At 37.0% G+C, this 25,556-nt stretch overlaps 1 protein-coding gene across 3 annotated transcripts in view; it reads left to right on the plus strand.

Annotated features, from left to right (window-relative positions):
* Positions 1-25,337, plus strand: part of COL21A1 (collagen type XXI alpha 1 chain) — a 243,345-nt gene extending 218,008 nt beyond the window's left edge. For 2 of the 3 annotated variants that reach the window (XM_060403571.1, XM_060403570.1), the window contains 13 exons: positions 1,448-1,492; positions 3,649-3,702; positions 5,304-5,357; positions 8,492-8,545; positions 10,127-10,198; positions 12,220-12,255; positions 14,396-14,440; positions 19,547-19,579; positions 20,168-20,314; positions 20,402-20,456; positions 20,936-21,136; positions 22,174-22,251; positions 24,071-25,337. In XM_060403571.1, coding sequence (XP_060259554.1) covers positions 1,448-1,492; positions 3,649-3,702; positions 5,304-5,357; positions 8,492-8,545; positions 10,127-10,198; positions 12,220-12,255; positions 14,396-14,440; positions 19,547-19,579; positions 20,168-20,314; positions 20,402-20,456; positions 20,936-21,136; positions 22,174-22,251; positions 24,071-24,258 — 1,062 coding nt within the window. In that variant the 3' untranslated portion in view covers positions 24,259-25,337. Of the gene's footprint in view, positions 1-1,447; positions 1,493-3,648; positions 3,703-5,303; positions 5,358-8,491; positions 8,546-10,126; positions 10,199-12,219; positions 12,256-14,395; positions 14,441-19,546; positions 19,580-20,167; positions 20,315-20,401; positions 20,457-20,935; positions 21,137-22,173; positions 22,252-24,070 lie in introns of those variants that run through there. The other variant, XM_027958364.2, reaches the window with a different exon arrangement.
* The last annotated feature ends 219 nt before the right edge of the window (positions 25,338-25,556 follow it).

Raw genomic sequence — 25,556 nt, forward strand, 5'->3', positions numbered from 1 at the left:
TGTATCTTGCACCATCATTGTGGCTACCACATGGACAAGTGTTAATAGTTAAGATGTGACGTCAGAACAATGGCAGATTCTCCCTGCAGTAGAAAATACTTGATTTCATTGCCCTGATTTATGGAGGACCACTGCTGTTCTTTGAAAGCCTTGAGGATGCAGAGGGCTTTCAGAGAAATACCGATGGTGCTCAATTTCCCTATCTTCCAAATTCCTTTTTCTGGCCAGAGTCAATATATATCCATAAAAACAAATGTTAGTCATTTGTTCAATTGAAGTGTCATCAAGAAAGAAGCTAGGAAAATGGAAAGGAGCTAGGAAGAAATAAATTTTGATTGATACCATCACTATTCAATAAATATGTGTGATAAATGATCATTCTGGTAAATGTCATCGAATGACAATAGAACTACTTTCCTATCGATAAATGTGCTGGCATTATTCTTAAAGTTAGATAATTAGCATTAATTTTCTCTGAATCTTGCTAGAGAACTTGTACATTCGGGTTGAACCAGGTGAATGAATTCTCTTTCTCTCTTTGTGTCTCTGTACAAACTGCTCTGCTTATACTCCACAATTTTCTTGGCAAGGAAATCATCAGGAGAAAGATAACTGTATCTTACATAAGGAGTTAAGTTCCTGGGTGTTTCAAGGCTCAGTTTGAAGGGAGTTATTTAGTTTCATTAGTTTTTAGTCATGGTTCAGAAGCTGTGAGGCCTTTGGACCTGTTTTGTTGAATTTAAACTCCTATGATTTGACAGTCTTTTTGCATTAATCATTATAAGTAAAGCAAGAAAGTGTTCAAGTGAAATATCCTTATTTTATCACTTATGTTGCTCTGAAAGAAGAGCCAAGGTTAATATCCTCATAGTTTCTTTTCTTCAGTCTATATTTAAAGCTATAAATATCAGTACATGTTCGTATAATATTAAATCCCATAAATTTTTTCTTTTCCAAAATTTGCTTCCTATAAATAGCAGTTTCACGCTGACAAGAGCTATGCTTGATGATTTGCATCATTTGCAAATTAAAGCTCCCATTTTGGCCTATTCTTCTTTAATTATACTATCTAAATTTCTTAAATTAAAAATAACACATATATATGGAATTTAGGAAGATGGCAATGACGACCCTGTATGCAAGACAGGGAAAGAGACACAGATGTGTATAACGGACTTTTGGACACAGAGGGAGAGGGAGAGGGTGGGATGATTTGGGAGAATGACATTCTAACATGTATACTATCATGTGAATTGAATCGCCAGTCTATGTCTGACGCAGGATGCAGCATGCTTGGGGCTGGTGCATGGGGATGACCCAGAAAGATGTTATGGGGAGGGAGGTGGGAGGGGGGTTCATGTTTGGGAATGCATGTAAGAATTAAAGATTTTAAAATTTAAAAAATAAAAAACTAAAAAAAAAAAAAAACTACTCTATTTCTTTTCAGGGCATCCCAGGATTTCCTGGAAACCAAGGATTAATGGGACAAAAAGTAAGTATGACTGAAAGTTGAAAGATTTGGGCCTGGGATCTGTTTATGAAAAGGGCAAAGTGGTGATGTCTCTTCACATAGAATATATTTTGTCACATTTAGGGCAATAGTTAATGGTTCAAATGATTTAATTTTGGAAGCTATTATTTTGACCTTACAATTTTTTTGTTTGTTTTATACAGATAGTATAAATTTGAATTTATGCACATGCTTTCTATTTTACTTGGTGACTTTCTAACTTGTTCTCTTAGACCACCCTTTCAGGGTAAGTTTTCTATTTCCTGAACTATATCTTTAGAAATTCCTTTAGTACCAATACCTTGATTGTAAATGTTCAGTTTTTATTTAATTACTAATATCTTTATTTTACTCTTGTGTTTGAGAAAGGATTTTTGTAGGGTATACAATTCAAGGTTGCTGATTATTTCTTCTTGATGCATTGAAGTTTTTCTACTATCATTTCCTGGCCTCCATGGTTAACTATGAAAAATCTGCTCTTGTTCTAATCACCATTCTTTTGCAAGTGATCTGTCCCTTCTTTCGGCATTATTCAAGGTATTTTATTTGTTTTTAGTGTTCTTAAGCTCAGTGCAGTGTGTCTCGATATGGATTTATCTGTATTCATCTTGGTGGGAATTCAGTTTCCTTCCTGGCTCTGTGTAGGTATTTCTGTTAACTCTGAATGGCCTGGCTGTTAATCTCCATGTTACTTCTCTTCCTTCTCCACTTTCTGCTCTTTCTAGCAAATCTAGTTAGAAATATCTCATTCCTTCTAATTTTGTCCTCTCCATCTCTAAATTGCTTACTTTCATATCCTTGATCCTTAAATTCTGGTCAATTTTTTGGCCATGTTTTTCAGTTTCTTTTCTATTCATTCTTCCTTTACTGTGTCTAACCTGCTGTTTAAACCATCAGTTGATACAAAAATATAAGCAATCATATTTTTCATTTCTAGAATTTCAAATTTTAATGACATCCTTTTATTATTTTTTCTTAAAGTACAGCTGATTTGCAGTGTTTTGTTAGTTTCAGGTATACAGCAAGGTCATTCAGTTTTATTTATATATACATACATATATATATATATAACTGAATGACTTTTTGGATTCTTTTTCCTTATGTGACATGAAAGTTGCTCAGTTGTGTCCAACTCTTTGCAACCCCATGGACGATACAGTCCGTGGAAATCTCCAGGCCAGAACACTGGAGTGGGAAGCCTTTCCCTTCTCCAGGAGATCTTCCCAACCCAGAGATCAAACCCAGGTCTCCCACATTGGAGGCAGATTCTTTACAAGCTGAGCCACCAGGGAAATATTGAATATAGTTCTTTGTGCGAATAGCATTTTTTTTTATTCTTCATAGCCTCTTGTTCTGTTTTCAGTTTTAATAGTCTTTGATGATTCTGTTCTTTCATTTGTAAAGATTTCAGAGAATAGCTCTGAATTCAGTTTCTAGCCATTCTAACATCTGCAGTTCACTGTCACTACTCTTTCTTCTCAGTCTTGCGGTTTTCCGCTTCCCTTGCCTTGATTGTTGATTCTGAGCTCATTGCTTCATCCTAACAGGCAGGCATCCTGTCAGCCTACCTGAAGCGTGGGAAGCCTAGCTGCCTCCTGCTGGCAGGCCTGTGTACCACTGTAGCTGCCTTTGAGCCTTAAGCCTTTGTAGGTGTTCAGCTGCCTAGTGTTCAGCTTCCTGAAAGCTGAGCATGTGCCCTCAACATCCCCAGCCCTCTTGTTTCCTGCATCTCTGTCTCTAATGATGTTTCTGCAGAGTTCCAGATCTTCATAATTATAGTTGTAATCAAGAATATTTTTTATTAAAATAAAGGATCTTTGAAGACTTCCCCTACTTCTCATAAGATTAGCACTCTCAAAGACGATGAGGGCTTTGGTTCTTGATTCAGAGAAACCCTTGGAGCATAAGGTCAACATTCAATCCCCAAAGCTGACATCTAAATGCTATGATATGCTCACTTATGTCCCAGTCTGTGACACCATGGACTATAGCCTGTCAGGCTCCTTTGTCCATGGAATTTTCCAGGCAAGAATACTGGAGTAGGTTCCCATTTCCTTCTCCAGAATGCTTTGTTAGGAAATTCCTAATGATGAATTGATCATTTGCAATTTTAAACTTTATCTGTATTTGATTTTTAGGGAGATATTGGGCCTCCAGGACCGCTAGGGAAGAAAGGAGCTCCGGGAATACCTGTAAGTTAGTGTCATTCTTTGGGGTGTGAAATAGTGTTGCTATGTATCCAGAGTTCTCATTCTGAACCTCACACAATGCAGGTTTTCAGGAATGAGACGCACAGGCTCCACAACTGCCATCCATTTGTATGAAAAAGATTTTGTCCATTTTTATAGAGGAGAATAGAGTTCTTCAGCTTCTCAAAAAGTTGGCTATCTAAGAAAAGATCAAGAACTCTTACTGTAGCTAAACCAGAAAACAAATTCTCCAGCTCTTTATTTAAAAAAACAAAAACAAAAAAACTGAGCACTATGAAAAGGTCTAAATAAATGTTCTTTTTTATTTTTTAGATAATTTACAAATTTATGCAAATAAGGAAGAATACATTCAGAACACGTTGTATAGGAAGATCCTAAATTAGTGAGAAAATAATTTTGGAAGTTTTGGGAGTAAAGGGACATATGAGTTTGCTACTAAAAGTTATGAAAATCCTATGGCATATAAGACTCCATAAAAAAATTTCTGAAAGTCATTACTAAAAGTGATTTGGATTTCAACCTATGAATCAAATTGCCTGTAATAGCTTTTACTTTGAGTAAAAAATATCTGATAGTTTCTGACTTTTCATTTAATTATTTAAGTTTAAAAAGCAGGTATTTATCTTGTGAAAAGATTTGATAAAATTATGGTGAAAGATTTGAATGGAATATTCTTCCTCTATCTCTATCATCATGACCAAATTATTTTTTCATTGAAATATTAAACTTAATTATTTACTAGTATTTAAGTTAGCCTCCAGAAAATGAAAGTATTGAATAGAACTTCATTGAACTTCAAAAATAAGTATATTTAATATTTCTAATATTTGAAACACGGTGCTATGAGTAGTATATTTTACATTTTATAGTTGTGATAACAACCTAAATTGATAGCAAAGCATAGCAGTGATGACATGGTATTTTCAGTGTGACTACACTGAGATTTCATTTTCTGATAATGCTAACTGAATATTTTTGCTTATCATATTTTCCTTGCTATGATAAAGAGAAAGCAAATGTTTTTAATATATATGATAGTATAAAAGTTGAATCTAAATTAAATTAGTTCCTTGTTGCTAGAGTAGTTATTCAGTGTTTTATTTTGAATCATATGATTAGTAAAAATATGGCAATTTATAACTTACAGATTATTATATTCAGAGAATTTATTAGATTTTAACACTTTACAAACATTATTCAAGAAAATAAAAAATGTAAGTAAAATTGGCCAATATAATATCTAGGGAGAAATTTAAATGTTGGTCATCATGAGAAAAGGAAGAAAGTGAGAGTGCTGGAAAAATAAACTTTTCTTTACAGTTGTTTTTTACTAGCTTTCCAGTAATTTTTGCTGTTGGTAGGTGATTTAAGCAACCAGTTATAAGGGCTCTGCTGGCCTTCATGTTATCTTACATAACTTGATTCTTTATTCTCCTTATTTGGTTGTATGAATGGAAGTTTCTCATATATTGCATTACACATTAGTGGATTAATTATTATGGGACTGTATAACTTGAAAATTGATTGACTGCTTTTTAATATTCTTCTCTAAATTGCTCTTGCAATCCCCACTTAAAATGTAGGGTTTGATGGGAACCGATGGCTCACCAGGTCAGCCTGGAGCCCCAGGATCTAAGGTAAAGAAAATGAAATTAACAAGACTGAGGACTCTGTGCAAAATGACTATTGATGTACTTCAGTCAGAGTTTTCACTACACTGATGTTATTTTGAATGTGGTGTGAATCTATAAACAAGCACTTGGAGGAATGAAGTCTTCGGTGAAACCAAGCATGTAAAGCACGGTTGTGTGAAGCAACCCTAGTTTAAGCTGGGAGGAGTCCAGGATCCTCGTGACAGCCCTCTAGCCTCACTGCTAGCCCCGGCACACTGAGCAACACCCAGAATTCTAAGGAACCAGTGCTCAAGCCACTATCTAGAGCCTCTCTAGTGATGAGGGAGGTAAATTTTCCAGCTTTCAAGGCCTTCTTTGGTATATTATTTTGTGGAATATATGTGGAATTTTTATTTTTAAGATGCCTTATAATGAATTTTATTAGGTGTTTCCTCCCTCAGGACTGGACGTAAGTTGGCATATTCTCTTAACTTCCACATTTTAAAAAAAGTAAGGCAAGCTTGACACATATACTGAGATTTCAGGTGATGCTGTTTTTAAGTTAGAACTGAAATTCTTTTGAGTTTCCTGGTTCAACTATTTTCTAGGTGTACATAGTCAGGTGCTAAGAGAATTTCTTTTTTTCTTGGCTTATTAGAGGATCAGATTGGGTAGATTCTGGCTTGACTTAAGAAACTATTCTTGACTATTTTACTGAGTAGATTATAGGATAACTTTCTGAAAGAAAGTGATGGGATCTGGTCTTTTGAAAGCATTCATCCTTGAACTAGACCAGGGAAATAGATCCTGGCATATAACATGAGTAGATGGCCTAATCTATTCTACTTTTAATTTCTAAATTACCTAGAGAAAGAGATGGGATAGAATGTCAGTGAGTTAGGGAAAGTAGCTGCCCTGTTACTAGGGGTGAACTCTGAGGGTCCTTGGAACACTGTGGACCCTAGCAGTAGTAAGTGTGCACCCACCAAATGGGCCTTCTCCATCATTTCTCAAGGTCATTTTGTAAGAAAAGTAGAGTATTTGTATGCTCCTTAAATAACTGGGGTACAATGGACTCTCCCATGATTCTGGATGCTCTAATTCTTAAGAATTGCAGCCTGAGATTTTATCAGCTGTTTAAAATTAGCCACTTCCCATTGTTGGCTCACACTGAGCTGGAGGTCCGCTAAATCTGTTGGACTTTTCATAAAAGACTTTAGAGCAATGTATTTGTGGCGTCCACCCCTTGGGCAGGTCTGCTGATATGTCTGGCGAGTCAAGTGATTCTAACATCCCAGTTTATTTTTACATAAATTACTATGAAGTTTGATTTCCCTCACCTTGTACAATTTTTAAAATAGATTCAAGATGTTAAAACTGATTTTTAGCATCTATTTTTGAACCTGTTTTGTTTCAAATAGACTCAAGATGTTAAAATTATACCTCTAAAATGTAATCTTTTCAGTGAAACGTTTGATTTCACTTCTTTTCATGCAGTGTATTAGCTCAGGTCTTAGAATGTTTTTCTGCCAAGGACCAGGTTGGACATATTTTGGTCTTTGAGGGCCATACAGCTTCTGATGCGGTCACTCATCCCTGCTCTTAGAATGTAGAAGCAGCTGCTGTGTGGGTGTACCAGTGTTCCTTTTATAAAAATAAACTTTACAACTTTATTTATAAAAACAGGCTTTGGGCTGACTTAGCCCACAGGTCGTAGCTTACCTGCCTCTGTATCAGGAGTCCCCAACCCCTGGGCCTTGGTACCAGCCTGTTAGGAACTGGGCCACAGAGCAGGAGGTGAGGGGTGGGGCAGCAATGAAGCTTCATCTGCTGCTCCCCATCACTCCCCATCACTTGTGTTACCACCTGGACCATCCCCTGCCCAGTCCGTGGAAAACTTGTCTTCCCCGAAACCAGTCCCTGATGCCAAGAACTCTGGGGACTGCTGCTCTATATTACCGTATCCCTCTGGTTGTGTCAACTAATGTATTTGGGAACAGTGCCTACAATATCAACTGATATAAGGTCAACAGTAGAACAATGAAGCTGTTGCAAGCAAGGCAGCTATGATGCTGAGAGTCTGTGTAGATCTTTAGAGAACTTCCAATTTCCACTACAGTACTCATTTTTAGAATAGGTGTTGAACCACATGTAAGTCTTTTTTACCATACCAGATTCCAGTTTTGTAAAATATTATGTAAATCATATCAAAGTACATTAACATAATCAAGTCATGTAGTTTTCAGCCAGTCCTGTCACCCCTGTGAGTTTCAGCTTAACCATTTGTAAAATTAGAAATTTTAAGGAACCATGATGCTATGGTATAATCATGCTGTTAACGTGACAAATGCTTTAATTAAGTGCAAATATTATGTTTGTGTGGTTCTCAACATGAGCTGAGAATGAAGGTGGTTCTCTTTTCTGATCACACCCGCCCTGACTCTGGGTGGTCATCACTCCCCTCTCCTAGGTGTCACACCAACCTCTTTAATAACAGGGTTTTGCCAGACATGGACCGGGCTATGATTTCAGGTGTCAGAGCATATTTGAAAGCCAGAACCACCTCTGACAATCTCTCCTGATGAACCAGGAGGCGAGTTGTCTCTTTTCATAACCAGTCCTGTTTTCCTATCTTACATGCTTTGCTCTAACAACTTGGTCTTACTTTCCAAGTGTCTGTTAGCAAGGACTGTACTGGAATTCTGAAAAAGCATGCAAACTAAATGTTATCTGATTCATGTTTCTTCCAAAAGCCACTCAAAAGTGCATTTGAGGCTAATTTTCTTTCCTTAAGTTACATACTGAAAATGATTTCTACAGAGAAAGTGAAACAGGGAAGGATGATTTCCAGCCTAGAGGATGCTATTAAGATACATGAGTCTGGCCTCTGCAACACAGGCCTAGCTGATTAGGGCTGGTCCCTAAAGATTTTTTTACTTGGAGCTACCAGCTTCAAACAGGCTCATTGAAGACTTTATAAATATGCAGACTCACTTCCTTGTTTAAAATAGTTTTTCTTAATAAGAAGATCTAATATATAAATTCTATTTTACAAACAATTGGAAAGTTAAAACTGTAAAAATTGTTTAAAACATGTTCCTTTAAATGTCTGGTGACATTTAAATTCAAAATTTAAAATAATTTTGATGCATTGACAGGGAAATAAAGGTGAACCTGGACTTCAAGGGCTGCCTGGGGCTTCTGGGCTCAAGGTAATTCATTGTGTTTTGATGTATTTAGAAATGTTTTCAAAGTATGCGGTCCTCTCATTTTTGGGTGAGATTAACAGTTGTATTAAGAAAAGATATGTGAAATGAAGGATGAAATTAACGTACCTGAAAGCCAGTGGTGAATGTGGGCCAATTTCATTTCTGTGTTTTGGATATTTTATCATAGTTTGGGTAATAAAGGCATGACATATACCTTGGTTTTTCTAGAATTGGTAAAAATTGGTTGCTAATGTGAATATCCTCTCTGGTCCAGAGAATATCACTCTCTTCTGTGGCTGAGCATGAGAGTGTGTGTGTGTGTCTCCCAGGGTGGTTTTGTTCCTTGGTTGATGATTGATGGGACTTTATCTTCAGTTTGGGAGTCACAAATGCCTTACCAGTTTCCTCCAAACCAAATAGTTGATGTCAGTCATTTTAAATTCTTTTCTAGCCTTCAAAAATCTAGAGTCATATTCAACAACTCACAGTGAGCAAAGAGAACAGAACTTAGTTTCCACAAAAGAGTCATTTTTAGTTAATGTGACGAAAGTTTAGGACTAATGGTAAAACAAACAAAGCAAACCCAAAACACCATGAAGCACGTTTCGGAGTGCATCCTGTCTCTTAAAGTTTTAACCTAAATGTTGTTGAGACATCGTCATTCTATACTTTCACGTTGTAAGTCTTTCTTATTTAAGGCATTTAAAAGAAAGGAAATAATACCTATGACATGACAGGGAGTAGAAAATTCAGTTAAGATAATACAGAATATTCTTTGCTGTGAAAACAGCTCAAGAATTTATGTTTAAGAAAATAATTTTCCAGATATATAAAGTAAAAATCATAAATGTGTATATTTAATGGTAAGAATGTTCACCCCAATATTGTTTATAAAAATGGTGAAAATGAGTGTTTGGCAGTAGGAATTTTATTAAATATGGTAAATCAATACAATTGAATGATGTTCTATAATTTTAAAAAATTTAAAACATATAATGGTATATTAAAAATTTCAATATTAATATATTTTGAAGTAAATAATTTATTATAAAATTATGCATACATGGCACATTTTAGTAACTAAGTTGCCTATATGTTTGTGAGAGGTAGAGGGAAAATATATAACCAAATAAAAATATTGGGTAATGAAATTTTTAATAATTTGATTGCTTCTTTTTATTACCAGTTTTGTAACAATATATTTTTTTAAAGGAGGATTTATGAGAAAAGGCAATTTCAAAGATGAAGAGAAAATATTAGTAAATGCAAAGAGAGATACCCATGTTCATTATTTTCACTGCTTAATTTTTTATTGTTGAAATTATAAATATAAGAAAAATACCAACTATTTGTGAAGCTTTCAAATATCATATGTTCTCAGAATTTCTTAACTAGAAAAGATAGGAAGAAACATAGGACATCCGTGGACTTTTCACTCTTTACTAGTTCTATAATAATAACTCTGAATGTTCATAAAGTTTTTAGCTATCAGTTTTAAATTTGAGATGTATGTAGAGATACAAGCAGTGGGGCTGTTCACAAGCAGTGGGTCTGCGATGTTCATGTGATTTCTGTGTTATTTAGGGAGAGCCAGGAGCGGTGGGTCCCCCAGGAGAACCAGGATACCTGGGTTTACCTGGAATTCAAGGGAAAAAGGTATGATTTTTAGGATACATAATTCAGTGTTAATCAGCTGCGAACATGTAGGTTTTTCTTTTGGGCGAGTAGCAGAGGAGGACCAATGATACATTCAGCGGTGAGATGACCTCCGTACTTGGCACACATGTAACGTGTTCAACCCCGTGCCAAGAGCTGTGGCCTCTTTCATGTCCCTGCATGGGTACTGTCTCCTGCGTGAGGACCTTGGAAAAGATAGATTAGAAAACATACAGTTAAGTAATATCCTGTAAATTCATATTGTTCAGTAGGAGAGTCGAGAATTGTTTAGGGAAAGTGTGACCGAGTCCAAGCTTGCTCTGCTCTCCACTCGACAAGTTAGTAAATCCAAGAGACGAGGTTTGAGGCAAGGAAGAGACTTTAATCAGGGAGCCAGCTGACCAGGAAGTTGCAGGTTAGTGCCCCCAAAGAACCTTCTTGTCAGGGCCTGGTTGCCAGGTTCTTTTATGGATCAGAGACTGGGGGAGGTGAGGAAACAAAGGAAAAAGACTATTCAGTCCTTGCAAGTATTCTATAGAATGTCAAGTGGCTCAGGTTATCTCCCTCAGGCAGGCCATTGTGTATGCTAACAATAACAAAAAAGGGTTAAAGTCACAGCTGCAGATGCAGTGTAAATTTAAAACTAACCCTTCCAGGTTACTTAAATATTCAACTTGAGCCACTCTTAACCAAAGTGTGAATATCTTTCCCAAACTGAAGCAAAAGTCTGAAATGATAAAAATTATAACCAGAATGCTTGACCATGATATTCTTTTCTCTGAAACAATTATATTACAAAACAGTTCATCTAAAATTAATTTGAGTTTAAAATATAAGGCTTATATATTCACATAAAATATTTTGGTGAGATAAGATAGCATTCCCTTGGGTTCTCTCTCTATCCTATTAAATAAAAGAGCTCTGAGTTGTATCTGTGTAAATATTGTTGTTGGCTTGAAGGCTTTGAGCAAGAACTTAACTGGCTATCTGTCAGAGAAGTCCACACCCCTGAGTTAGTATCTAAACATTCAGGTTAGAAGTGACTGTACCAGTTTTGTTTTGTAAAGGGTACAAAGTCTTATGTCTCCATCTTTGTATCCCTTGCTGTTTCAAGTTTTGTATCATTTCATTTTTTCTATCCCTTATGTGTTATTTGCTCGGGCCCTAGGTTATTGTACCCAGAGCAATCTTTTTTGCTCTGATGAGTGGCAGTCAGCACTTGCTGACGCAGGGATGGTCCACACAGCAGTGATTAAGTGTTGGACTCTTAGTGGCTAGTATTTATTTAATACTATTGACTATAGCATTTACTTACTAAATCTATGTGAATATATGTTTGGATTTAGAGAATTTCCTTGTTCAGAAACTTGTCAGTTAAAAGAAAACCTGTGTTTTATTTGCTGTAAGCACAAAATTCTGTGTTTGGATGGCATGGCCCAAGTTCAACTTTGGGCAAATGCTTACCTTTCCTGATCTATGTGTTAATTATAAGAGCAAAGACATTGAACTAGTTGGTTTCAAACATCTCTCCTGGCTGAGAAACTCTAGGAAACAATATTATGGTATATGACTTTTCCTACAAAAGTTAATTTTTGAAGCATATATTTTCTAAATACCGTTTCAGCATTGTTTCATTGTTTCTTATAAATCTGTGGCTACTGTTTAGCTGAATAGTAAGAAGACTTTTCAGTTTGATTTCATAAAACAAGATTTGTCAAGTCTTCTCTTTGTTTAACCTTAGATTGTCATCAATATGGAAAAGTTTTCTTCTTCCTTATAACAAAGAAATTGTAGTAAACTTTCTTTTGAATATAAGAGCACAAGAAAGTATTCATTTAGAACATCATTTTGACATAATGTGGTTTTACTCTCTTCCCAAATATTATGTTAGCTTCTGTATATAAGGCACTTGTGGAATTTGCATGAGACCATGTATTTTTCTTTGCTGAAGAAAAACATGTTTATTTGAAAGGTTACAGAATATATTATATTATGCTAAATATAAAACTGCCTTTTTGCAGGGGGACAAAGGAAATCAAGGTGAAAGGGGCATTCAGGTATGTTACTGGCTTTTTTTTTGGCTTGCAATAAAGTCAGGACTTTATGGTTTATTCTTGTAATATCTGTTCATTTATATACTTTATGGTGTGTTGGTTTCCCCAGATGATTTGACATGACTTATAGCACAAATAAATTTGATAAGACACTATTCACTCTACATATGAAACATATTCAAACTAATAAAAAGAGGGAGAATTATACCAGAAAATTAGATCAGGCTGAAGAAATCTAGGGTGATTTAGGACATTTGGTTTTGGCTGTCTTAGTGAAAAAGGTGAAGAGAAGGGATGTGCTACAGCTTTGAGAGGGGAGGACAGTTCTACCTCAGTCCCAGTGGCTCTAGAAGAGATTTTTCCTTAATTGATCGCTGGTCCATGAATAAGACGCTGCTGGCTGAAACAGTGACACACTGATAAGGAATAAACTGTATCTGTCGGCCTTTTAATCTTTCACGTTCTAGAAATATATACGATTTTTCTGACCAAAATTGTAAATCTGGACAGACAGTATTTCAGCGATTTTTAAAAAATTTTGTTTTACTTTATTTTACTTTACAATACTGTATTGGTTTTGCGATGTTTTTAAAATTACAGAGGTTAGCAATAGTGGCTGAGTTTTGCTACATAAAATAAGCTTCACATAAAACAAAGACACTGCAGAATTTCCCAGAATGTTCAAAACTCTGGAATATCTAGAGGCATGAAAGAAAATTTCAAAGTAAAAACCTGCTAGGGTCACAGTCTCAAAGTGTTTCAGACAATGAAAGTTGAATTAAGCCCCTTCTCTGAAATCCACCACCCTGGTCATTTCTTGTCATGGGTCCTGGGTGACTGAAGCATCATTCTAACTAGTCTGCTTGAGTCCAGTCACCCTTTCCCCCAACCACAAAAAATGTGTAAGTTGAGTAAGTTGAAGGTGTAAAAGGTGTTGGTTTAATCCATTTATATACTGCAATATGATTACTACTGAAGGTGAGCTAATACCTTTATCATGCACGTTAATTTGTTTTTTGTTTTGAGAACAGTTAAGATTTCATATCTTAGCCACTTTGAAGTTTGGAATTTAACTGCATATTTAAGATATTAATTTGCTTATCTTCTGTACCACACAGTAAGCAACTTGATGGCAACGTAGGGACACTTTGCTGAAGTGTCCTGAAGTTACAGGGTCCTGCCAGCAAATACGGCCCCTGGGAATTCATGGGTATAACTAAATGGAAAAAAAAAAAAAAGACAAACCAAACCTGCTATTCAGGAGTGATTTAAAATTTCAGTCACTAGATCTTTAACTGATTGTATATCTAGGTGTATGTTTTACTAGACTATATTAATTACCCTTTCAACATACAGATGAAATAGTGGTGTTTCAGGGTCTGGCCCAATGTCTTATATAAGATGGATGTCTTATACAAAATATTAATTGAATGGACAAATATGTTTGTATCTTTATCAAGTTTTCTTTATTTGTCCTAATTTAAAGATCTTCATTCAAAATATTTTCTACAGTGTAAATGTAGAAATGTCTTTAATTTTTTTTATTTTTTAAATATAAATTTATTTCTTTATTTTTTTAATTTTTATTATTTACTTTCTTTTACTTTACAGTACTGTATTGGTTTTGCCATACATTGACATGAATCCACCACGGGTGTACATGAGTTCTCAAACATGAACCCCCCTCCCGCCTCCCACCCCATATCATCTCTCTGGATCATCCCCGTGCACCAGCCCCAAGCATTTAAAATGTCTTTAAAGTGGTCTTCTTGCCCTCACATGTACATAATACACACCAAACATAATGCCATTGAAATTAAGAAAATGACCACAGTCACTGAATTTTTAAACAGTTTTCATGCCATGAGCATGGACTCTGCAGAACACCCTCAATTGTCTAACATGTTCTATTTACATATTCCCCAAAGTCGGTAGTTTGTTTGTCTCCGTCAACTTTAACTCTAAGGTTAGGCTGACTTTCCTCTCACTTCTTTTCTTCTCTCCTCTTGCATCATTTTGCATATTTGCATCGCTGCTCTTGTGAACTTTGCTCTAGACAGCAGCAAAGTACATAGTATGTGTTGTGTGTGTGAATGCATCATGTATGTGTAAACTAATAAATAACATTTATTCAATTTTAAAGGGTCAAAAGGGAGAAAATGGAAGACCAGGGATTCCAGGATCACAGGTATTTTTTTTTAATGGAAAATAAATCAATGAATCACATAACTGAACAAGACTGAGAGTTACCTGCAAATAAAAATGAGTGAGGAGAGGGGAGATGTAGTGTGCGTTCTGAGTGCACAGGGATGAGAATGCTTGTGGTGATGGTGGTCAGGGCTTGCTTTAATTGTTTAATTTGTATTTTTATTTTCCCATGCTGATACTCTCTGTGGCTGTGAAACTTGGCTTGCAATACTTATTTCTCACCAAGTAAATGACTAAAGGTCGGGGCTTCCCTGGTGCCCTGTGATTAGGACTTTGCCTTCTAATGCAGGAGGTGCAGTTTCAATCCCTTGTCAGGGAGCTGAGCTCTCACATGCCTCTCAGCCAAAAATCCAGAATGTAAAAACAGAAGCAATGTTGTAAGAAACTCAATAAAGACTTTAAAAATGGGCCACATTTTAAAAAATGACTGAAGGCAGACAATTCCACCTGCTTCTTGGAGTAGTCATGGCCCAAGGCAGCCATTCATAGCAGCATCTCTGTACCTATTGTGGAGTTTTTCTTTTCTTCTTAAAATATGAGCAGTTGAGGCCCTGTGTAGTGAAAGAATTGACTTGTTTCCCTCTAGTTTGTTCAGAGACACAATTTGCTACCCTACGGATGTGTTAATCCCATCTCGGGGAACTGTCATGGAATAGATACATAAGACATGCTTTTCTTCTTTTTTAAGAAACATTTTAATAGTATAATTGCTTTACAATGCTGTGTCGGTTTCTGCTGTCTGCCAGTGTGAACCAGCCATAAACACACATATATCCCCTCCTTCTTGAGCTTGCCTCCCAGCCCCATCCCATTGCTCTAGGCTGAGCTCCATGGCAACTTCCCACCAGCTATCTGTGGAACACATAGTCACCTGTGTGCTTCAGCGCTAACTTTCTTCTTTAAACTCCTCCTGAAGCCATGTTTCTGTGAGATTGTCACGTGGCGTGTAGGTTAAGTCAGAGCCCAAATGGACAAATAAAATCATCCAACTGATAGGGAGTGTGGGCATAAGGCAGATTCCGTAGTTGCACTAACTGGTGGTAGGGGGATGAAACTGTGAGGTGATGGCTCCAAGGGTGGGGTTTCTGGGTCCCTCGCTTGGAGGAATGGGAGAGGCCCAGGCGGGTGGGAAGGCGTGTGTTTGAAAGCACACGCCCCGGGGCGCGTCTTAGATGAAAGGTAAGCTCTGGGTGTCGGGAAATTGAGAACCTAGAAGCCGAGCTTCAGAGCAGGCGTCACTGAGAGCGCCCAGGACCGAGTCCGCCCGTGTGCAGTGATGGTCAGGAAGAAAGGTCTCCAGTTTGGGCCCCTTCGCCCCATGATAAACGGCCGGATGACAAGCAGCGCTGTGCCTGCTCCCCGCCGCCCTGCTCTGCTTCCCCGGGTTAACCACACAGCAAGTGTGCATGGCTCTTCTCACGGGAGAGCCTCGCCTCTCCATGCGTCAGCCTGCAAGACCCGGCCGGGCCTCCTACGTTTTTACTCACAGAAACTGCGATAGGAGCCTATTTCCTTTGGATTCTGAGCGCACAATTTGGCGGCTAGCTCACTGGTTGACAGATGACACTCTTGGCAAGGTTCCTTTAACATCTTTTTTTTTTTTCTCACTTCTCAAGAGAAAAAGCAAGTCTGCCTCCCCCAAGGCAGGATTTGGGTTTCCTGGAAAGCTCTGTCCTGGGTGTGTTGGAAGCTGCATTTCCGCCCCCATGACCTAAGTCTACAGAGGGGTCGGGGCAGCTGTGGCCTCTCAGCTGCTGAGTGGTTGTCCCACCCATCTAAGTAAACAAAGCCCTAAGTTACCTGTCAGCCTACCAAGTGCGGCACGTGTGCGATTTGATTTTTTTTTTTTTTTTGGCCTTCTTGTTGTGAATGGGGCCCAAGCAAATGTTTCTCTCACAAGATCATCTAAGTGGATTCTCAGCTGACAGCTGTTTTCAGTTTCAGATCTAATTTGGTTCTAGTCCTGGGAGCTTTTATCTTTTATCTTTCCCTGTACCTGGATCCAATTGGAGGATTCTATCTGGTAGGGGACATCTCTGCATTTCTTCAGAAACTTCTATATTTAAAGAATGGCTTGAGAAAGAGTGTTTTACTCACTAACTGATTTTTTATATGAAAACTAAAATTTAGTGTCTTTATGCTCAAGTTTTGAGAATCTCCCTTACTCTGTGCCAAACACTGATTTTCCCTAATTTTTTCTTCTGTCTCATTTGGATCTTCATGTTGAAGGAACCTAGAAATAAACCAACATAAATCCTCAGACTTCATTGTTATATATGGAATTCTGTATTGAAATGTTTATTATACACTGAGTTTTATATTGAATTGCAGAACATGAATTTTTAACTTTAAAGTTGATTAATGATCAACTATATTTCAATAAAAAATAATAAAGTTGATTAATGAAATCCCTCCTGTGTATTGTGAAAGCTATACCCTTTGTTCTAAACTAATATTGGGTGATTCTGGAGCCTGAATGTACAATGAATTTCAAAAACAAAAAATTCTAGTGTATTTCCTAAAGGTTCTTATCATCTCTCAAAAATGTCATTGGAATGACTATGTAAAAGATAAGAGGAAAAACTTTAAAGGAACCATTCACATGTATCCCATGATTGTGATGGTGAGAGAGCTTCAGGTAAAGGTCATATCATGGGAGGAAAAAACTGCCACATTGGTCGACATGCACATATGCATGCTAAGCTGCATCGGTCATGCCTCACTCTCCTATGGCTCCTCTGTCCATGAGATTCTCCAGGCAAGAATATTGGAGTGGGTTACCGTGCCTCCTCCAGGGGATCTTCCCAACCCAGGGATCAAACCTGCATCTCTTGGGTCTCCTGCATTGGCAGGCGAGTTCTTTAGCACTAGTGACACTTGAGAAGCCCATTGTACAAAATTTGTGTTGTTCAGTTGCTAAGTCGTATCTGACTCTTTGCAACCCCATGGACTACAGCATATCAGGCTTCCCTGTCCTTAACTATATCCCAGAGTTTCCTCAAACTCATGTCCTTTGAGTCAATGATGACATCGAATCATCTCATCCTCTGCTGTCCCCTTCTCTCCCGCCCTCAAGTTTTCCCAACATCAGGATCTTTTCCATTGAGTTGGCTCTTCACATCAGGTGGTCAAAGTATTGGAGCTTTCAGCTTCAGCATCAGTCCTTCAATGAACATTCAGGACTGATTTCCTATTTAGGATGGGACTGGTTTGATCTTGCAGTCCAAGGAAATCTCAAGTCTTTTCCAGTGCCACAATTCAAAAGCATCAATTTCACACTCAGCCTTCTTTAAGGTCCAGTTCTTGCATCCATACATGACTACTGGAAAAACCATAGCTTTGACTAGACGGACCTTTGATGGCAAAGTAGTGTCTCTGCCTTTTAATATGCTGTTTAGGTTGACCATAACTTTTCTTCCAAGGAGCAAGCATTTTTTAATTTCATGGCTGCAGTCACAATCTGCAGTGATTTTGGAGCCCAATAAAATAAAGTCTATCACTGTTTCCACTGTTTCCCCATCTATTTCCTATGAAGTGATGGGACCAGATGCCATGATCTTCGTTTTCTGAATGTTGAGCTTTAAGCCAACTTTTTCACTCTGCTCTTTCACTGTCATCAAGAGACTCTCTAGTTCTTCCCTTTCTGCCATAAGGTTTGTGTCATCTGCATATCTGAGGTAATTGCTATTTCTCCCTGCAATCTTGATTCTAGCTTGTACTTCATCCAGCCAGGTGTTTTGCTTAATGTACTCTGCATATAAGTTAAATAAGCAGGGTGACAATATACAACCTTAATGTACTCCTTTCCCAGTTTTGAACCAGTCCTTTGTTCCATATCCAGTTCTAACTATTGCTTCTTGACTTGCTTACAGGTTTCTCAGGTATTTCTCAGGAATACCAGGTGATCTGGTATTCCTATTTCTTTAAGAGTTTTCCATAGATTTTTGTGATCCACACAGTAAAAGGCTTTCATGTAGTCAATGAAGCAGAAGAAGATGCTTTTCTGGAATTCTCCTGTTTTTTCTCTGATTCAGTGGATGTGGGCAACTTGATCTCTGGTTCCTCGGCCTTTCCTAAATTCAGCTCATACACCTGGAAGTTCTCAATTCATGTACTGTTGAAGCCTGGCTTGAAGGATTTTAAGCATTACCTTGCTAGCATGTGAAATGAGTGCAATTGTGCAGTAGTCTGAACATTCTTTGGCATTGCCCTTTTTTGAGACTGGAATGAAGATTGACCTTTTCTAGTCCTGTGGCCACTACTGAGTTTTACAAATTTGCTGCCTTACTGAGTGCAGCACTTTCACAGCATCATCTTTTAGGATTTGAAATAGCTCAGTTGAAATTGAATCATCTCCGCTAGCTTTGTTCATAGTAATGCTTTCTAAGGCCCACTTGACTTCACGCTAACATGCTTCTTTCCTAATCTCTGAATTTCCAGCCATGAGTGATTTAAGCATAGGACAGTCTGTTTTTCTCCCCTATGTTATCTTTTCTTTAACCCATCGTTTATCTATAGTACTCAAACAAAATTTAATTTTAAGAATCCAAATTTGAAACAAAATAGGATCTTAATCACTGAATAAAAGAATAAATATTCCTTATTTTACTGATTTGAGCTTTCTATTGAAGAATAGTTAGTGTACAATCATATATAAGATGTACAATATAGTGATGTAATTTTTAAAGTCTATACTCCATTTATAGTTATTATTAAATATCGGGTATGTTCCCTGACTTAACTTTTAATTTTCCTTAAACTAGTAATATATTTTAAAATAAGAGTAGAGTTTTAAAAGAATTCAGATAGAAAGCCATTCTAACCTACATATTTGACCTGCATCATTTGAAAATATTCATATAGATGAATGAAAGTTATGTCAATTAACCCTTTTATATTATTCATTTAGTATATTTCCTAGTCATCAGTCTCCTTGAAAAAGGTTTCTTGTATATGTAATTTTGTCACTATTTCTATTGCTGTCTTCCAAACCAAAAATTCAAGTTTGATTAAATATGTCTAAAGGGTACATGCCACATTGTTAGTACTATAACTTGTACGTTTTTTTTCCTATTAATTTTTGTAGGGAATTCCAGGCCATCATGGTGCAAAAGGAGAGGTATGTTTCTTCTTGCATTATGCTGTCCAGTCCTCACAGCTTAATTTTCAGTACTGTATAAATAAATCTAGCCATTGACATGCCAAGCAGAAAATATCTTTCATGTTCTTCAATAGTTCCTGAATAGAGATTTTCAGAATATGTAGGTTCACTGAATTAGGTACAAAATGGTATGCATTTGTCAATAGTATTGATTCCTATTCTAGATTAGGAACTGTTTTTCTGCGTATTTTCCAATGAGGAATAGTGTGCATTTCTATGCCTACCTCTAGAATTTAAACTCCCTGGGAACAAGACTGTCACAGTCACTGATGTATCTCTGGTACTATGCATATTGCCTAATCAATATATGTACTAATTAATGGTTATTTGTAGGGTTGGATGGGTGGTTGATTGGATGGATAAATTGCTGTTTCATATAGTATGAAATTTCCCTCCTGATCAATTATGGTGTTTCCCAGCAGTTACCTGTATAATTTAGATATATGTTTGTATTTATTCATATCTGTATTCTGGAGGACTTTTATGGTGCAATTATACCTCCTGAAATATTTAAATAGAACTTCTGAAGATTTCGCTTGTTTTTAGAGAGGTGAAAAGGGAGAGCCTGGTGCCCGAGGTGCCACTGGAGCCAAAGGAGAGTCTGGGGTGGATGGTCTGATGGGGCCCCCAGGCCCCGAGGGGCCACCCGGACAAGCAGGTCCTCCGGGTCCCCCAGGACTGGATGGGAAACCCGTATGTATTCTGCTTCTTTCACAGTTTTATGTTTTCATTCTTTGTACTTGGCATGTCCATGTTATAACCCCTAATAATTTGATGCAGGGGAGAGAATTTTCAGAAGAGTTTATTCGACAAGTTTGCGCTGATGTATTAAGAGGTAAGTCTCAAACATACAGATTTTAATAACTTTCAAATTTCAGAAGTCATATAAATATTTTTGTAGACATTATAAAAGCATAAGTAAGATGAAGAAAATAAAGGACATTTATCCATCTTTGTCTCTCCTATATAAGTATTTTTACATGTAACTTTTATAATCTTTTTCATAAAGTAATTTATCATTATTTCACCATTGATTAAATTTTCTTTTCTGACATAATTCTAGTAATTTTATTCCCCAATATGACACTTAAAATTTAACAGTTTCTTTTAGGAAGGTACTTTTCCCCCTTATTTAAAGCAATTTCCACAATAAAATTATTATAAATAGCAATGGATATTTCCTAGTTAAGTTTCTAGAAATGAAGTTATTGGCCAAGAGTTAAGCATCTGTAAATCTTTTTTTTTTAATTATAAGTGATTATTAATGTCCACTCACCATTTAAACATAAGAGTTGGGGTTTCTTTGCTTTCAAGCCCAGTTACCTGTCTTACTTCAAAGTGGAAGAATTCAAAGCTGTGATCATTGCCAGCCCCAGCACGGCTCCCCGGGTATTCCAGGGCCACCCGGTCCCATGGGCCCAGAAGGTCCCCGAGGATTCCCTGGTTTGCCAGGAAGAGATGGTGTTCCCGGATTAATGGGAGCTCCGGGACGCCCAGGTGCCAAAGGACTAAAAGGTACTTAGTTTGTATGTGTAAGCAAATGAACAACAACAAAATATATTTTTTGTATTCACCTCTTAAAGTGATTTAATAGGCAAGAGTTCATGTTTGTCTTCTTGAAGACAAAAAGTTTTTCTATCCCTACATCTTTAAATAATTTGTCAGCTGAGTTAAAGAATAATTATTGTATTTTTTGAAAGCATATCCTAAAGTCAAGAGAGAAAGTTCAAGGTTATAAAGCATGTGAACCTGTAAATCAGAAAATGTTGACAATGAACTTAGAAATTTTGCTTGAGTCCAATAGTGTCTTTAAATAGAACATCACAGACACCATTTCCTTTATTTTGACTTTGGTAATGTTTGTTACTGTATTCAACATTGTTTTCTATTATAAGAAAAATTAGAGACTTTGCTGGTGGTCCAGTGGTTGAGGCTTAGTCTTCTAATACAGGGGGCATAGGTTCAATCCCTGGTCAATGAACTGCGATCCCTCATGTCTTCGGGCCAAAAAACTAAAACATTTAAAAAAAAATAGCAGATGCAGTGTTGTGTCAAATGCAATAAAGACATTAAAAATGGTCCACATTAAAAAAAAAATCTTAAAAAAAAAGAATTAAGTTTTGCAACCAAACTTTCTAATAGTAGGCCACAACTTAACTGCTCTTTGCCTTTGAATGTTTATGTGAAATGTTGGTTGATAATTATTTCCTTTTAGTTTAATATGATTTGAACAATTTAGATGTTTCATCAAAGGAACAGCTGTGATGAACAGAAAGGGCTAAATAATAAAATTAATTCCAATAATTTTCCTTTCTTAATATTTAATCTCATTATGTTTCTAAAGCATTAATTATTTTAAAAACTGTGGCTTAAAAAATTCTCTTTCCTGTTAGTAATAATAAATAGGTGGTAAGTAATAATAAATAGGTGAAACTTTTTTAAAAGATTTATTTTTCTTTAATGTATATATTAACAGCTTTGAAAGAAACAATCTAAGGAAGAAGTGATTTTATGGGAAAAGTAAGCTTATTCACCTCTCTGACACTCTGCAGGCCTCCCTGGACGGAACGGGGCAAAGGGGAGCCAAGGACTTGGGTACCCTGGAGCACAAGGTCCTCCTGGTCCCCCAGGTAAGAATTGGTGATGCTCATAAGTGTTCCTGCACATTTTGCTTTAGGAAAATCACCATAGACCTATGTCCAAAGATTTGAAATCAAGACTTTTCTTTCCTTTTTTGAGTGATTCACATTCAGCACATTGAGATCTAACTACTAGAAGTTTTATCCTATATTACATTTATGAATCATTGAAGATTCCCTCTTATCATTTAGATTCTTTAGAATGCCACTCCTTAGACTAGATCTCATATGGTTTCAGTCGCCCATGCCTATCTAATGTATATCGCTGTCTGTATCATTGTCTTATCTTTATGATTCTCAGTTCAGTTCAGTTCAGTCGCTCAGTCATGTCCGACTCTTTGCGACCCCATGAATCGCAGCACGCCAGGCCTTCCTGTCCATCACCAACTCCCGGAACCCAAAATAATGCTGAAATGGACTCAAAAGCCAAACTCTGCTAGCTGTGTTCACTTTGCTTTGCCTCAGTTTTCTCATTTGTAAAATAGCGATGAGATGTTATTTCAGTTCAGTTCAGTTCATTCGCTCAGTTGTGTCCGACTCTTTGTGACCCCATGAACTGCAGCACACCAGGCTTCCCTGTCTCTCACCAACTACTGGAGTTTACTCAAACTCATGTCCATTGAGTCAGTGATACCATCCAACCATCTTATCCTCTGTCATCCCCTTCTCCTCCTGCCTTCAATCATTCCCAGGATCAGGGTCTTCTCAAATGAGTCAGTTCTTAGCATCAGGTGGCCAGAGTATTGGAGTTTCAGCTTCAGCATCAATCCTTCCAATGAATATTCAGGAGTGACTTCCTTTAGGATGGACTGGTTGGATCTCCTTGCAGCCCAAGGGACTCTCAAGAGTCTTCTGCAACACTACAGTTCAAAAGCATCAGTTCTTTGGCGCTCAGCTTTCTTTGTATCATGACACTGTTGGATGATTAAATGAGTTAATATATGGTGTGCTCTCAGACAGTGTATGACAACCAAAGCTGTGTTTTCCATAAATGTGCGTCATCACTATTATTTTAGATGTTACTACTTTTTGAGGCTTTCAGGTGGAGCAGATGATTCAATAATTTATATGCAAAGCATTTTGAACAATACTCAAGTGTCAAATAAACATTTATTAGTAGTAATAGCAGGAACTATTAGTGATAGAGAGTGCTCCCAAACCACACTGCTCCATCCCCAGACCTAAATATTTCAGTCACCAACTTTAAAAGGTCAGTGTCTTGATTTAATTTTCCTTTCTTTGAGCATGCTAGTTGAACTAAATTATGGTTTACAAATTGGTGTTATAATACCATTGTGTATGGATTATTATGACATTATGCTAATGACAATGTATTTCACTGTGGAAACTATATACCTATAATGAAAATAGTCATTTTGACTGCAAATATGGCACAAAAGTGACTTCATTAAAGTTTCCGCTTACTGATATATTACTGGCAAATCTAAAATAATATTGGCAAAAGTAAGCTGAAAGTAAGACATAGTTTAGCCACAAATTGAAATCTTAAAATTGTGAAAATGCGAAATCCACAAATTGAAATCTTAAAATGTTAGCTCTGTGTCTTCATTAGCTGCATGATTTCTGTAATAACACAGCTTGGCTTAGTTTTGGAAATTATTTTTGGATAGTTCTTTTCCAAATGGAAGGCATATAGAATTATCAAGAGGATTCCTTCTCTTTCCACTTTGAGTACAAATATGTAAAATGTTGAAGAGAGTCTTTTTTCCAGCTTACATGTTTTACAGATTGAGCTGTGTCAGCCCAGAAACAAACTCTGTGTTCATATGTTGCTATTGTTCCATCATAGGTCCAGAAGGGCCCCCTGGAATAAGCAAAGAAGGTCCTCCTGGAGACCCAGGCCTCCCTGGCAAAGATGGAGACCACGGAAAACCTGGAACCCAAGGACAGCCAGGCGCCCCGGGCATCTGTGATCCATCGCTGTGTTTTAGTGTCATTGTTGGAAGAGACCCCTTTAGAAAAGGACCAAACTATTAGTTTCTGGTGCCTCGTCCAGTAGCCTTGGCATGGTGCTCTTCTTTTGTGGTCTTTGCATCTCAGGAAGATAACAACAGTAATCCCTTGAAAAGAAACTCAAGTACCTCGGTGTTTTTATTATTGTTTTTTCCTTAGGAAAAATATAGAAAAGGTCACGTATACTGATTTTAAAGGCTCCTCAGTTCTTTGGACCCTTTAGATTGGTAGCATTAACTAAATCTCAAGGGTTTCTTGTAAGTCCATTCATTTTAATCAAAGTTCAATATATAAAAAAAAAAACCACCATTGCCTGTCAGCCAGTCAGTTTCAGTCACTGTGAAAATTTCACATTCAGCCTCTGTGCAGCAGAGTATTTGAGTTCAATTTCTTGTCTGTGTGAATTTCATGTTTCATAGCTCATTCTTCTACATTAGCTGAAACATGCATCTGGCCATGGGAAATGAGATCAGGGCTGATATTCAGCTTGGGAACAGACTGTATCACCACATGAGCACTATTCCAGCATCTGTGCTTATCAGACAGGGTTTAGCCACTCGGTGCTTTGAATACCACCTGTGAAAGAGATTAATGTGTTTCTTACTCCGTTTGCAAATTCTAGAATGATTCAATGAATGATGATGCTAAAAAGAGTAATGATTACATTGGGAATGGTCTAAATATGAACCATTAAAGACATTCTGGAGAAAAAGGTTCATTAGACCTGGTCAATATGTTCAAAGGAATCGTGAGTTCAGAAACACTAAAAATGCTTTCTTCTTCATACCTGCTTAGTAATTGGAATGTTTGTTGCATGCCTTCATTTTCCATTTCATTTACTGTATGTGTATGTTTATATATGTTAACTTTTATTGTAGCAAAGCTAATGGGAATCAGTGCTCTAGTTGACAGGAAAGGTAACTCCATAGATCCTAGGATGTCTTGATAATTTTTTAGCAGACTAAAATATTTTAAACAATCTTGGTGTACTGTACTTAATGCTTTTGTAAGGAATGTAACTTGAGATAGTCCATCCTTATCATGCTCTAAATTTGTTACATGCTTGTTATTCAAAGTACAATAAAATTGTGTAAAAGCTTGAATGCAGCATTTTTTATACTGACTTATAAGTGATTCTGAGTTTATTATGCATTGCAATGATCATTTATTTAGCGGGTATACTTTATTAACTTATTTGCCCTATTTTTAAATGACTGATTTGCATGAAATAAGAACATAGAAACTGGGTTGTGTGCCACTCGCCTGGGCAGATAAAGCCCCTGCTTCCTGGCCCAGGAATAGCTGGTGACCAGAGTTTAGCT

Source organism: Ovis aries, chromosome 20 (assembly GCF_016772045.2).
Source record: "Ovis aries strain OAR_USU_Benz2616 breed Rambouillet chromosome 20, ARS-UI_Ramb_v3.0, whole genome shotgun sequence".
Classification (NCBI taxonomy): Eukaryota; Metazoa; Chordata; class Mammalia; order Artiodactyla; family Bovidae; genus Ovis; species Ovis aries.